This window comes from Epinephelus moara, chromosome 8 (assembly GCF_006386435.1).
Source record: "Epinephelus moara isolate mb chromosome 8, YSFRI_EMoa_1.0, whole genome shotgun sequence".
NCBI classification, from domain to species: Eukaryota; Metazoa; Chordata; class Actinopteri; order Perciformes; family Serranidae; genus Epinephelus; species Epinephelus moara.
In genome coordinates, this window is record NC_065513.1 from 6,715,550 (window position 1) to 6,730,488 (window position 14,939).

The 14,939-nt window shown below is 39.6% G+C and overlaps 1 protein-coding gene across 1 annotated transcript; it reads right to left on the bottom strand.

Annotated features, from left to right (window-relative positions):
- Positions 1-204: 204 nt before the first annotated feature.
- On the bottom strand, positions 205-14,345 carry dhfr (dihydrofolate reductase). Its single transcript, XM_050050997.1, has 6 exons — positions 14,184-14,345; positions 13,941-13,990; positions 10,246-10,351; positions 8,938-9,061; positions 7,285-7,400; positions 205-423 (listed from the first exon to the last, which is right to left on the bottom strand). Exons 1-6 carry the CDS (start codon positions 14,273-14,275, stop codon positions 342-344), a joined length of 570 nt encoding a protein of 189 aa, XP_049906954.1. The 5' UTR covers positions 14,276-14,345; the 3' UTR covers positions 205-341.
- Positions 14,346-14,939: the final 594 nt, after the last annotated feature.

A 14,939-nucleotide genomic window follows, 5' to 3' on the forward strand; every position in this document is an offset into this window, starting at 1 on the left:
AGAGGCTCCACATGGGGTCTGATTGGTTGTTTACGCTCAGGTGGAGTGGATTCTTTCCAGTGCCATTAGTAGCACTATGAGGAGCCAGAGGAACATCATTTTTTCACAGATTACTTGTCTCATGTTCTACTTTTGGGATATAGTGACAGTTTCAGAAAATATGACAGAAAGCTTCGCACCCTGAAGAGCTGCTAAGACAGAGACTGACCTGTTCAGCTGGTTTTATTGTAAAATGCCAAACAATATATATGATCATGTTAAGGATAAACCCTTTTTTTAATCAATACAGTACAGGTGCTTTTTAGGATTTACACTGTTTTGGTTTTATTTACAATTTCTGTTCATTGGTCGATGCTTTCATACACTTCAAATCTGTACTGGATACCATTCTCCTCCTGCAGCTCCTGGGGCACTCCTGGAAACCTGTAGGAGAAACAAGCCTTAAAGTTTGTTTCATCTGGAATACACATACAGTAGCATGCAAAAGTCTGGGCATCCATGTTTAATTTTTTTTTTTTTTTTTTGCTGTGAGAAGTTAAGTAAGTAGTTGATGAACTGATTTCCAAAAGGAATGAAGTTAAAGAGGACACATTTCTTCAATATTTTAAGGAAGATTACATTTTAATATTTAATCTTTCCCAGTTTCAAAATAACAATAAACAAAAAGGCCTAAACCAAAAGTCTGGGCACCCTGCATGGTCAGTACTTAGTAGCAAGTATCACAGCTGCTAAATGCTTTTTGTAGCCAGTTAAGAGTTTTTCTATCCTTGCTTCCTGCAAAAGGCTTCTAGCTCTGCACTGCTCTTTTGAGGTCTATCCACAGATTTGATGTTTAGGTCGGGGGACTGTGAGGGCCTCGGCAAAACCTTCAGTTGTGCCTCTTGAAGTAGTTTATTGTGGATTTTGAGCTGTGTATAGGGTCATGTCCTGTTGTAGAAGCCATCCTCTCTTCATCTTCAGCTTATTTACAGATGGTGTGATGTTTGCTTCCAGAATTTGCTGGAATTTAATTGAATCCATTCTTCCCTCTACCTGTGAAATGTTCCCTGTGCCACTGGCTGCAGCACAAGCCCAAAGCATGATCGATCCACCCCAATGTTTAACAGCTGGACTTTTCATGAAATTCTGCACCCTTTTTTCTCCAAACATACCTTTGCTCATTGTGTCCAAAAGTTCTATTTTAACCTCATCAGTCCACAGGACTTGTCTCCAAAAAGCATCAGGCTTGTTCAGATGTTACTTTGCAAACTACTGATGCTGAATTTTGTGGGGAGAACACAGGAAAGGTTTTCTTCTGATGATTCTTCCATGACAGATATATTTATGCAGGTGTGGTGTGCAGTAGAACAGGGCACCGCCACTCCAGAGTCTGATAAATCTTCCTGAAGGTTTTTTGCAGTCAAATTGGGGTTTTGATTTGCCTTTCTGGCAATCCTACAGAAAGTTTTCTTGGTCCTCCAGACCACAACTTGACCTCCACAGTTCCTGTTAACTGCCATTTCTTAATTACATTAAGAACTGAGGAAGCTACCTGAAAACACTTTGCTATCTTTTTATAGCCTTCTCCTGCTTTGTGGGCATTGATTATTTTAGTTTAGAGGAGCCCATGCTTGCTGATTGTTGGGACAAGGTTTCAGGAGTCAGAGTAGAGAGTATTTATTGATTGATTGATTGATTGATTAATTATTTTTTATTTACGTGTCATGCACAAAGTGCCCAACCCTCATGGGTTTATAAGACACCAAAAAAAAGAGTACAGTTGCAGTGTACATTATTTTTTCTTTTTTCTTTTCCATTTCATACGTAATTACAGCCCCTTTTATGGCTCAGACTTTAAACAGAATATTCTGCCTTCTCTCCCACGCTTTACAAATAAAATCTGCAACAAAAAAGATTCCCTTTCTAAAACACAACTCAAGTTTCTCATACTCGTCCAGCCAAAAGAAATCAGCATAAATAGAGGACATTTTAATAAAAAGTACATCCCTCAAGTCCTCATACACAAAACAGTAAAACAGAAAATGGACCTCACTCTCAATTTCACCGAGCTCACACACCTGACAAAGTCTGTCCTCCTCTGGAATGGCATTAAACCTGCCGGTCTCTAAAGCCAAGGGTAATGTTCCTGAACGTAACTGTGCACATAATGATCTTTGTCTTTTGTTTAAATTATACTTCACATACATTTCAACATCATAACAGTTTTTTATGAGACAGTAAGTTCGTAATTTTGGTTTATACCATATATCGACAGACCACTTTTCCTTATACTTGAGAAACATATTATTCTTTAACTCCCGAATATTACAAAGTAACCTGTTATGAAAGATAAATGAAAAATCATTCAAATTAAATAAGGATTTCATCTCGTTAGCCCAGGGATGACCATGTAAAATGTCCCAGATAAAAATCTTTTTAGTGAGTCTCTGATCTGACATCCTTACAAGTCTATTCCACAGTCGAAGCATTTCAAATTTATGTCTGATGTTTGGAGGTTCCCATCCCATATCTCCACAAATAGCTAAAACTGAAGCTAATTTATGCACTCCTAAAAAGATCGAATAGCTCTATAGTGCACAGCATTACAACTTGAGAAAAGATCGAATAGCTCTATAGTGCACAGCATTACAACTTGAGTATTCCTGGAAACCCCAAACACCAGAAGCATAATCAGACACAGGACAAACACATGAACTGTAGAGCTGTGTGTAAGTATGAAATCCCAGATTACCACAGTATTTGACTTTATTAAGCACAGAACCCAAGGCTCTACCTGCTGACTGAGATAACACACTAACAGCAACTCTAAATGTCATGTGCTCATCCAGTGTCATACCAAGATATTTATATTGATCAGTATATGACAGCACTTTTGAACCAAGATTAAAAACAACTGGACTTCTAGACAGCGATTTTCGCCTAAAGTGTACCATTTGTGTTTTGTCCTCATTAACCACCAGTCTCCATTTCCAGCACCATTCCACCACAATGTTCAGCATAAACTGCAGATCTTTTTCGTGTTCCGCCATTAAAACTGTGTCATCCGCATATAATAATATTCCTACAGTTTGATCTTCAACTTTAACTCCCAAATTACATGCTTTAATTTGAAGAGCTAAATCATTTACATAAATGGAGAACAATGTTGGAGACAAAACATCTCCCTGCTTCACACCAAATTTTTGAGGAAACCATCCAGTTGTATATTCATTAACCTGAGCACAGGCAATAGGTGCTTGATAAAGAGACTTGATGGCATAATAAAACTTTCCATTAACACCAGAGTTTAACAACCTATACTGAAGAAGTTCCCTATTAATCCAGTCGAAAGCCTTTTTAAAATCAATAAAGCAAACAAAAGGACTTATTCAACTTAATTCTTGCACGTATAATGGAAGTTACTGCATATATATGATCAATACATGCTCTGGATTGTCTAAATCCGTTTTGCTCATCTACAAGCAAACCTGTCCTCTCAAGATGGTCTACAAGTCTCTTATTTAAAAGTGAAGAGTACAATTTATAGACACAGCTAATGAGGCTTATTCCCCTGTAGCTGAGTGGCAGTTTGGGATCATTTTTTGAAGATTTTGGAATAGGTTTAATAACAGTCTTGTGCCACTGTGTCAGGATAATGCCACTGTCAAAACAGGACTGAAATAACTCATATAACACATCAAACAATCTCGGCGACTTTAACATTTCATTTGAAATTTCATCAATTCCAGAGGCTTTTTTCCATTTGCATTTATCCACAACATGTTTTACCTCTTCAACAGAAAAATTTGCATTCAAAAATGAGTTACAATTATTTACATCAACTCTCATTTCAGTTTCCATAACCTCATTTATACTAGTTACTTCACTCAAAAAAGTATCATCAAAAGAACTTTTGCAACCACAAAATAGATCTGTGAAGTCTTTTTCCCACTTTTGTAATACTACTCCTAAAACAGAACTATATTCACCATTCTCGATTTTAACCTCCATGGGTATTTCCCTAGACTTTCTGGGACCCAGTCTATTGATTTCATTCCAGAACTTTTGAGGGTTATGGGTTTGTAAATAATCAATATGCAATGACAGACCTCTATTAAAACTGCGTTTCACTGTGCGTAACCTTTTATCAAAATTAGTTTGGCTTTTCTTAAATTCTATCTTCAGCCCTTCCCTCAGATTTTCGTTTTTGCATCTTAGAAATCTTTTCTCTGCTGTTCTTAGATTGGGCCATAGGGTCTGCAAATCTTGATTCCAGTAGGGTTTGTAAATTTTACTAAAACCTTTATGAGGATTACATTTCTTTTTAACACATTTATTCAATTCTAAATGGACACAGCCACACAGTCTATCATACCAGGCATCCAGACTCCTTTGATTATTTTTAATACCTCCCAGTTGCACACTTAAGTTAAGCAAAATATCATTACATTGGCTAGAGGATAAAAATGAATCAGGGAGATGTTTTTGTGTTACTGCTTTTGTAGTGTGTGGTAGATATAAGTCATCCTCAACAGAGCTTGGTCTTACTTGAACCTTTAACCATAATAATGAATGATCGGGTAATTTACATCTATCACCCAGTAGAGAAAATCCCTCTTCCCCTAATCTCTCAATTAACTCATTTGGGGTGAAAACACAAAATGTATCACAAATGTTTAAACATTCATGAGGAACAATAATATAGTCTACTACCGCCTTTCCTTTAACTGAAACAGAAGTGAAGTTATCTTTGCCAAAAGGTATTCTTCCATTGATCACACAGCATTTTGCATCTCTCAAAAAATCAATTAATATTTCCCCATAGTTATTAATGGTGCTGTCTAAGTTATTTCTGTTAGGAATATTATCCACATCACTTATACAGTCATCAAGACTACCAATGCGGCTATTGAAATCCCCACACAAGTAAACAGCATCCACATTAGACAAACTAAACATCTGGGTCGTTAAATGCCCGAAAAAAGAATGAGAGCCAGCAGATCTTGTAGAGCCTTCAGGAGGTAAATAACAGGTAAATATTACAAAACAATATCCAGAGAACCTGTTCTTAAATTGCAATGCTAGTATCCCTTCCACTGATTTATCCTTTACAGTAATTTCATAAATATCAAACAATTTATTCCTAACTAGAAAACCAACCCCCCCAGATCCTTTAACTGCTTTTATATGCATGGGTCGGTTATATCCAAACCAGGTATAAGCCTGTAGATCAATGGCCTCATTGTGTTTTAGATGCGTTTCATTAAGTGAGATGATGTCAGGATTATTGTCAAGTAATATTCTTTTTCTGAGTTCACAGTTCCAAGTAGTCCACCCATTTATGTTCCAGTGCACCAGTGTAAGATAGTCAACATTTATGGGTTGAGCAGTTACCGATCAATCCTCCGCACTCTCTCTCCTGGCCCCGCGGCTCCTTGTGTTGCGGCTGGCACTGCCACCTGGCTCCGCCTGGTCCCGCTTCACCAGTCTCCCGCTGCCAGTCAGGAAATACTCCTTTCCAAACGGGAGTTCAGTGAGAAGAGTCCTGAAGTTCAAGTTAACCAGCCTCTCCGCGTGTGACTTTGCTGCATGGATAAAAACTCGATTTAAGTTTTCATTATCCCTCAAACTCCGTTTACGACGAAGCACAGCCACTTTCTCCTGTTGGGTCCGAAACTCCACCTTGATTACGCCAGGTCCCCGTCCTCTTGGACTCATCCGCTCCACATTAACGATCTCCGGTACTGGATCACAGCGTAACTCCTCAGATAGTAAAGATTTCACTCTCTCCAAAGGGATTTCTCCATCAACAAACGGGAGACCCACAATAATGATAGATACCTCAGACTGAAACTTGAAAGCCGGGCGCTTTGCCTCACTCAGATTTGCCTCCATCCGATCCATTCTCGCAGACAGCTGGCCGATATCCAAATCAAGGCTGGCTTGAATTTGCCTTACTTTAATGTCCATTTCAGCTTTCAGCTCCTCTCGATTTTCCACAATAAGTTGCTCAAGATGCTCCACTTTACAATCCAGAAGTTTTTCGAGGGAGGTGTGTACCTCCTTAATCTGAGATTTGAGCGAAGCACTCTGTGATTTAAGCGTTTTGAACTCCTCACGGTGCGACCTGAGCTCTGCCAGGATAGCGTTCATATCGCAGTTTTCGGCCTCTTCCTTTGTTTTTTGCCGCGTGGATCGGTCTCCCTTCTCAGACATAGTGCACGAAAACCATATAACTGTTTTTAGCACAAAATTCCTCAGTATTAATTTGGAAAATTTACTTTTATCTCCGAGCTCGTGGGCAGCTTTCACTCACACACTGCAACGCCACGCATGCGCCGATACACATTTTATTTATAAAGCTTTAAAATCTGCATGGCCTTTACTTACGATGACTGTGCACAAGCCATAGCCCTAACAAGCTAATTAAGGTCTGAGGCCCTGATCAAATTGTGTGAGAGCTCAAATGTCCTGGAGTGCCCAAACTTTTGTATGGTGCTCAATTCTTTTTTTCACTCTAAAATTGTACAAAATAAAATAGTAGCCTTATCTTGCTTAAAATATTGAAAAGCATGTTCCATCATTAACTTCATGCCTTTTGGAAATCAGTTCATTTACTACTTACTTAACTACTCACACAGTAAATGAAATTTGACCTAGTGCACCTGCTTTGGTTGTACACACAGTTTTCCTGTATATTGAGGGATTATTAGTGTGCTTTAAGGTGCGTCACTTTCAGTTAGACAGCCAAATATATCTCTTTCACACCAACGACCTGCGTCTGATTGTGGTGATCTAGCCCATCTTAGACCCTTCTTTTGTCAGTTCAAACCAAGCCAGCCTACATTAATCCCTGTTTATGACAATGCAAATACAAATCCATTTTATTCCAACTGTAGCTATAATGTTGGCTGAAAACATTTCTGCTACCATTGTATTGTTTGTTTATGGCCTGCAGCGACCTGTGACAATGGCGTCATGACTGTGCACCCCCATTTTCAAACAATGTCATAATTTGTTTTACCCTGGTTGTCAGCAACCCCGGGATTGTATCATTCAAGTAGAAATCAACCCCTGTCCGACCCACCTATTGACCTGGGTCACGAAGGCAAGTCGGTCAAATCGGGTTAACTCTTTCATGCGCAACTGCTCAAGTTGCTTGAACTACCTGATGTCAGCTTTCTTTAAGATCTCAGCAATTACCTTGGTTAGAACAAGATGATCAGAACTGAAAGAAATAAGTCTAAAGTTGGAATAAACCTGAATTATCCACAACAATGTGCTGAATGTGTTTGCTGATCTTACTCTGGCAGCAGATGATATTTGTCTGGACTGATTTCAGGAAGGAAAGTGTCACACTCAAACTGCTTCAGGATTCGTGTGATAAACAGTCTCCTGGTCCCCGGGCTCTCCATCATCTCCTAGACAGCCAAAAGCAACCAAAACATAATTACAGAAAAAATACTGCTGTGTGTGTGCACAAGTGTGTGTAATTTCAGCAGATCCTGAAGTTGTTCCAAGACCATCATTGATAAGTTCTACCAGTATGACAGTAAAATTAAACACTGCACAACTATTTAGATAGTATTTTCCATTGTTAATTAGTAATCAGATACTCAAGCCTACTCTTCACTGATTTTTTGAAAATCGCCAATTTCTATAGCAGTTTTCCACCAAGACTCCAAAAATAATGACAAAAACAGAAAATTTAAGACTAAACAATTGTGACAACATTTGTGAGATATTACAGACATAAAAACATCCAAAAAGATTGTGGTCAGCCATAGGGATCCATAATCTGTGAGCATGGTGTGAATTTCGCAGCTATGCTGACAACACACAGCTGTATGTGCCCGTGATCAATCTGACTGTGTAGCTACTATTAATGAGATCGTGAGCAATTTCCTTAAAATAAATTAAGACTGATATCCTCCTGGTTGGCCTCTAAAATATAAACCAGGACCAAAAGTGCAATTTATCATTTGCATGACATAGTGAAGGCAAGACCTCTAATGACCTCTAATGGCTCAAACAAGCTTCTCAGCAAGATGCTGAGAAGCTTGTTTGAGCTTTTGTTTCTTCGTCTTGACTACTGCAACACTCAATTTACTGGCAACTGCAAAACTGCAGAGAATTCCTCAAACTATGGACACTCTGTCTTTATCCTACTATTAAATGGAGAAACCTCTGTCCCTCCGTCCTTCATTCTGTCATCATCCGTTTTCCTCCTCACTGCTTTGACCTACTTCTCTGAACTTGCACATAGGCTTTCATTTTGGTCATGTGCAGGCAGCCACAATGCCGTTTTTGCATTTTGCCCACATTTCTACTGTTTATATTCGCGCTTTTGTCCACTACCCATTCATACTGTGAGCACCATTAGCAGCGCGAGCTGTGCATGCACGGGGACCATTTCAAAAACACCTGCGATGGGACCACAGTTTGGCTGGGAAGCCTTCATCTCCAACACGTGCGGATTGAAACCTGTATGTGTGTACCTGTGTGCCCGCGCACGCGAGTGCCTCCGTGCCATCAGCCAAAACTATGCTCCATGTATTTTGCCATAAAGCATGTTTCTAAGTACAGTGTGCATTGTTTGTCTTACACTGATATTTATTACACAGTGCATTTACAGTGCTCTGATTTTGCATCTCCTCTAATATACTGTTTTTGATTTCTTATTCCTCCATACATAACACATCCCCGGGTATGGACTAGTATATTAGATTTGCCGAATCAGTGGACAGTTTTAAATGACAATTCAAAAAGTTTTTTTATATAGCCTATACCTACCAGCTGACCGTTTTAATCTTTTCTGATTTTCTTTTTTATCTAATGATTTCTATATGTTTGTATGATTTTAAACTTGTGTTTTTGCTGCTGAATTGTAAAGCACTTTGTGCTGAATTCTGTGCAGAAAAGGTGCTGTAGAAATAAAGTTCCTTCATTCATTCCTACCTTGTAGACAGAGCTGCCCCCTATAACCCAGACCTGGTCAGCCTGTTCTGCCAGTTCCGAGTCGACCAGCCTGAGAGCCGAACTGAAGTCTGGTGCCAGATGGTGTGCCCCTGCAGGGGGCACTCTGGAGGAGAAGTAACAATGTATCAGGTCACTGTTACAAGTGAACAACAACTAATGCAGAGCAACATTTCACTTAGCACCTTTGGGCCCTGCATCACACAAACAACATATTTTCATATTGCTTTTACATGATAAGTGACAACCTGAATGACTTATTTAGGGCCAATGTTAGGTTTGTCCGTTCTGAGCTACTTTAGAAACATAACATGGCTATCTCGGTAGATGAGGACCTGCTCCCTATGTAGATATAAACGGCTAATTCTAAGGAAACAAAAACAAAATGATTCTTATTTTCAGGTAATTGTACACTAAAGAAAATATACTTATTATATTACATTCCATTTCTGGCCATTCATTCCCCGAAATCCTACACACAGAACCTTTAAAAGTAGAAAATTCATTATTAGATAACCCCCAACATAATCCATGGGGGTGCAACTGAGTAACAGTCAAAATTTTATACTTTTTAATGTACTTTAGAATTAAAGTGGACTTTTTTTCTTAATTACAAATTCAATTTGAAATCCTTTTTGAAGGCAGAAATGTCATAAGATCAGGCTAAGCAAAGGAGACATTTCTGTCAATAAGAATTACTGTTGACTGAATACGAACATTGCATTGAGACTGAATTGAAAATTTTGCCTTCATTACTCACTTGTGTAACATTAGCTATTTTCTGCAGCTTTTGTCATCTTCTGATGGCATCTTATCTAAGAGAAACTCTGGTCTAATCAGTGATCTTTGCACAACGACCAATCCGCATGAATATGGGCCGGTTTATTTCCCATTGACAGGGATTTTAGTTTATGGATGTCTGCCTGACAACAGTGTACGTAGAGTTTACATTTCCAAACATAAAATCAGTGTCCAATGTCAGTTTTTTAAGCAGACTAACATGACACCAACAGTGTTATACATTTTATGTACTTGCACAGTTTACATTTCTGGGGGGGCATACTTTTACATCATCTGTCAAAATTATTACATCATCAGTGTTTAAAAAAAAAAAGCCCTGAGAGGTAGAACATTATTGTAAAAATCTTATTACAATATCGGTCAGGACATTTTATTACATTATTGGGTTTAATTCAATTTTCAATCTGGTTAAGTGTAAATTTTTACTACATTTCAGAAAATGATTCCATTATTGGGTGATTCAAAGTATTAACTGTGTGTGCCACATACTTGAGCTCCCTGCTAAGGATGATGTTGATCCTGTTGTTTAGAGGTCTGTTCTTCTCTGGGATGGAAAACCACGTTTTCCTACCCATGATCACCACATTCTGCTTGCCTGTAGGACAGCAAGGTTTGAATTAATTAGTAGCAAACACTCCTTCACTGCTGGTAAAGTCCCAGACTGATCTTAGTTCTCTTACAGTCTGTATTACAGACTGATCTGATGTGAGAAGAATCTCTCCAACAACTTAAAACTGGTCCATTCACATTGTTTCCCATGTATCAAACAGACCTTATGTCTAAGTGCACGAGAAGCAATACAGTAACAGTGTTATAGTGGTGGAAAAAGACGTGCATTAAACCTCTCTGTATTCAACTTGTTTGTGCTGAACCCTTTATGTTAATTTGATAGCATTCAGGTGAGACTTGTGCACTGTTGTATGTGTTACACAAATGTCCCTCAGTTCAACCTAATCAGATTGCCACTTCGTAAAGCTGTTATCACATCTGCACAGTGGGTGTATCTCTGAAAGGGCCCTGACCGTGACGAACATAATTTAAGCACCTGTTTACATCTTTATAGGTGACATATTAACATCATTTTCAGGTTCATGCGCTTATTGTGCAAGTCTACTAGAAGATGTGTACATGCCTTTATGTTAAATAAATACATAATTTTGTCTAATGCTGCAGTACCTGTAATCACCCTCTATCGCATAGTCTGTTTTAGTGCCTGTCTCCTTAATACCCTCCTTTCGAGAAGGCCAGTCGGCTCTGATTGGTCAGTGTTTCAGTCAGAAGACTCCTCCACTGTTGGATGCATCAGCACAGACAAGGAGGAGTACAGAGGACTCATATATCCCCTTTCCACAAAATTAGCACGAGTATGTGTTTTGTTTTGTTTTTAAAAAAAAACCCAACATCAACAACATGGTTAAATAGACTACAGACTTCTTTCCCATTGCCAGTAGACTAAAGCCATGTATACAGCTCTGCTGTCAACAAGCATGCATTTGTTTTTGTTTAGTGTCACATTTAACATCACTGATAAGCTGGAAAACAGCTTAGTAAACAGTAGAAAGCAACATAGAGGCCAGTGAAAACTGTTACAGTGGTCACCTCTTTTTATACATCTCTTACATATCCAGTCTGTCTTTCAAGCTCAGAACAGACTAATTTGGCATGATGCTTGACGGTTGCTTTGGCGGAGACAGGTGATGTTTTGTGGTGGTGCGTCAATGCATCTCCCGTTTAAAGGGCTAAAATTAACACGTTCATGTTGGGTTTCCATCACTGCCAATTGGCGCTGGAGTGGAGTCAGTAAAATACCTGTGACTATTGCAGAGTCACCTGACCCAGATGTGAATACCAATTGCAGGCTTTCCATTACATACAAAAACAGATGTTAGTGGGTGTTAGTGTATTTTTGCTTTTGTTTTTTTTTGGTGGGAAAGGGGCTAGAGAATACTTTGTCACATGGTGCACTAAAAATCACCTGAAGCTCAATATCAAGACCAAAGAGCTGGTCGTGGACTACCAGAAAAACAGGAGGCCCCATGTCCCAGTTACCATCCACAGGGAGGAAGTGGAGAGGCTGGACTCCTACAAGTACCCTAGGGTTTAAATCCAGAATAAGCTGGAATGGACTCAAAATACCAGCACCCCCTGTCAGGAGGGGACAGAACAGTATGTTCTTCCTGAGAAGACTCATATCCTTTGGTGTGTGCACAAGGCTGCTGCAGACCTTTTAAAGGTCTGTAGTAGCCAGTGCCCTGTTGGGGTAGTGGCATTAAGCTGGTGAGGCCAGCAGACTCAACAAGTTAGTAAAGAAAGCCAGCTCTGTGGTCAGGAGCTGGACAGTCTGAAGGCAGTGCGGAGAGGGGAATGAACAATCAAAGCCATCCAAGATAACTCCTCTCATCCTCGATACGAGGAGCTGTGGCAGAACATGCTGGGCAGCTCATTCAGCCGCTAGATCATGACAGCCTGGTGCAAAACGGAGTGCTTCAGGTGCTCAAATATGTCCACTGCCATCAGACAGTACAACAGCAGCAACTGTTGTAGACTGTCTCTGAACAGCCAGCTGCAATTCCCCAGTGTGTCTTAGGGCACACTCCAGGAGGACATGGTCTCTTCCGCTGCCTTCCCCTCCAGTGGTTACCAACAGTGAAGCCGATTGCAAGGCCTAGCATGTACAAAATAAAATAGTAGACATGGGTACATACAAAGCCCTCTATGCGGGCCCAACTGGGCCCTGCTCCATTCCTGTTAATGAGTTTCAAAGGGCAAAGAGCAGTGGGTGAGCTGGTGTTTATAGTTTTAGTGAGTGCAAAGATCTGTGTCAGAGTGAGGAATGCATCTATCTTCAGTAGAAAACTACTGTAAAAAAAAAAATCTATCTAACAGCTGCAACTGATTCAGAATGCTGCTGCTCAAACCCTCAATACCACCGAGAAAGTGAATCATATCACTCCAGGTCTGAGGTTTTTACACTGGCTTCCTGTCTGAAAAAGAAGATACACTTAATTAATCCCAGAGGGGAAATTCAATTTGTTTCAACCTGTTGTCATATACACACAGGCCTGAAATGAACTAACAGTAACTATACATGCATTAAATGGAGAGATGTCAGAATGAGAGGACTGCATTGGACAGGCACCCCAAGCGGTTGCCTTGCTCAAGGGGACCTCGGCATTGCCCAGAGGCTAGCTGGCACTTCTCCAGCTACCAGTCCACACTCTATACTTGGATTGTATGGAGACTTGAGTTGGCGACCCTCTGGTTCCCAAGCCAAGTCCCTATGGACTGAGCTACTGCCGCCCTGTCTCTCAGAGAACCAACGTCAAAATACTATTGTTGGTTTAGAAAGCACTGATTGGTTTAGGGCCAAAATACATTTCTGACCTTCTGCTACAGTATGAGCCATCCAGACCTCTCAAGTCTTGAGGGACAAGTCTGCTTTGTGTCCTCAAAGTCAAGACGTAACATGGAGAAGCAGCATTTAATATTTATACACCACATATCTGGGAACAAACTCCCATAAAACTGCAGGTCTGCTGCAACTCTAAGTTTTTTTAAATCTGACTTTTCTTTTTGCTGCTGCCTTTTTTAAATCTAATATCTAATCACTTCTTACACCGCACTCTAACTTGTATTTAGGGATGCACGATATTATCTGCTTGGTACTGGCTGAAATTGGCTTTAAAATTAACTGCCAGAATCGGCAAACATGCTTTTTATTTTGCACAATGAATAAAAATTACATTCACTGAAAAGCATTCTATTTCATGTCACCATCTGCTGGTGGGCCATCACACTAAGAGTATGCATGCATAATATGATGTTAATTCCACTAGAGAGGAGACTTGATGATCACTTAAATTAGGGGGGTTAAAAAGTGGATATTTCCATATCTGTATTAGTTGTCAGCAAAATAAGTTGTTTTAAATATATCGGCATATGGGATATAGCCAAAAAATCCAATATTGTGCATCATTACTTTAATTCTTGTGTTTTATACCTGTCTTAGTATTTTTTAGCGTGTTAATATTTTCTACTCTCTCGCTCTTAAATTATGTTTTTAATTGTATTGAGGTGCTCTTTTTACAAAGGAGAGGGAACATCATATGTTACAGCTAGTAACATTAGGGTAAAGTTACCACTATGATTTAAATTAATCCCAAAACAAGGTGAACTTTAGTTACCTTTCTCAGACGGCGTCGATGTCATCTTTCGGAAATGTTTGAATTCGTTACTATAAAAGAAAAACATTATTCAAATTTGATAAAGTTAATGCATTCATAGGTCACTGCTGCACGCGAGCTTCAGTCTCGTGCTCTTCGTTGTGTAAACACTCGTCTCGAGCTCAACAGAACAGCGTGTTGAAGCCTTTATTTCAAGGTTTTATCATTTCCACATTAACAAAGTCCGCCATTAACGTGACTTACTTGAGTCTAACAGGATGCCAGGGCAGGTTTCCATTATTCCCGATGCCCAGGTCAGGACATACCGCCACGATACTGTTCAAAATGCGGGACATTGTGAGTTATGTTATTACCGCAGCTTCCCGCCGACAGATGTTAGAAAAGAGGCGGAAATGACAAGTTCTTGTTCCTCTTCAAGTTTCACGGCAGCTCACAATCGTGTCCTTACATTACTGCCATCTTATGGAGTTAAAGGGAAACTCCACCTTAAATAAGAATTCCAATGTCATTTCTGTGGCCTAAAAAAGTCCAGTAAATACTTGTGAACATGAGCTAATTACTTCTTAAAGCCAGAAACCAGAGACGTAGGCCTAAGTCTCAAACTTGTGATTTCATTATGTAGGCTATAAAGTCTAGAGCTGCTCCATAGACAATGAAGGGAGACTTCATAGAATGTTCCTTTCTTTTTATACCCACCTGAGATTCATTCTGTTATAGTGTTCTCAGCTGAGGAACCGAAAATGTTCTCATATACTCAGAACATTCCCCTGGCTGCGTCCAGTGTCATCTAGAGCATTGTTCACCATTCACAGTCTGTGGAGCAGGTTCAGTCTTTATACCCGCAACAAGTCTTAGTACTCTAGTTTTTGGATTGGGAGACATTTGTTCATGTTTACTGATATTTTTTGCACTGTCTGAGACCATAAGAATACTGGGTATGAATTCTGAAAATGGGTTAAGTTCCTCTTTAACCCTAACTTCTTCAATGTCAATTTAATT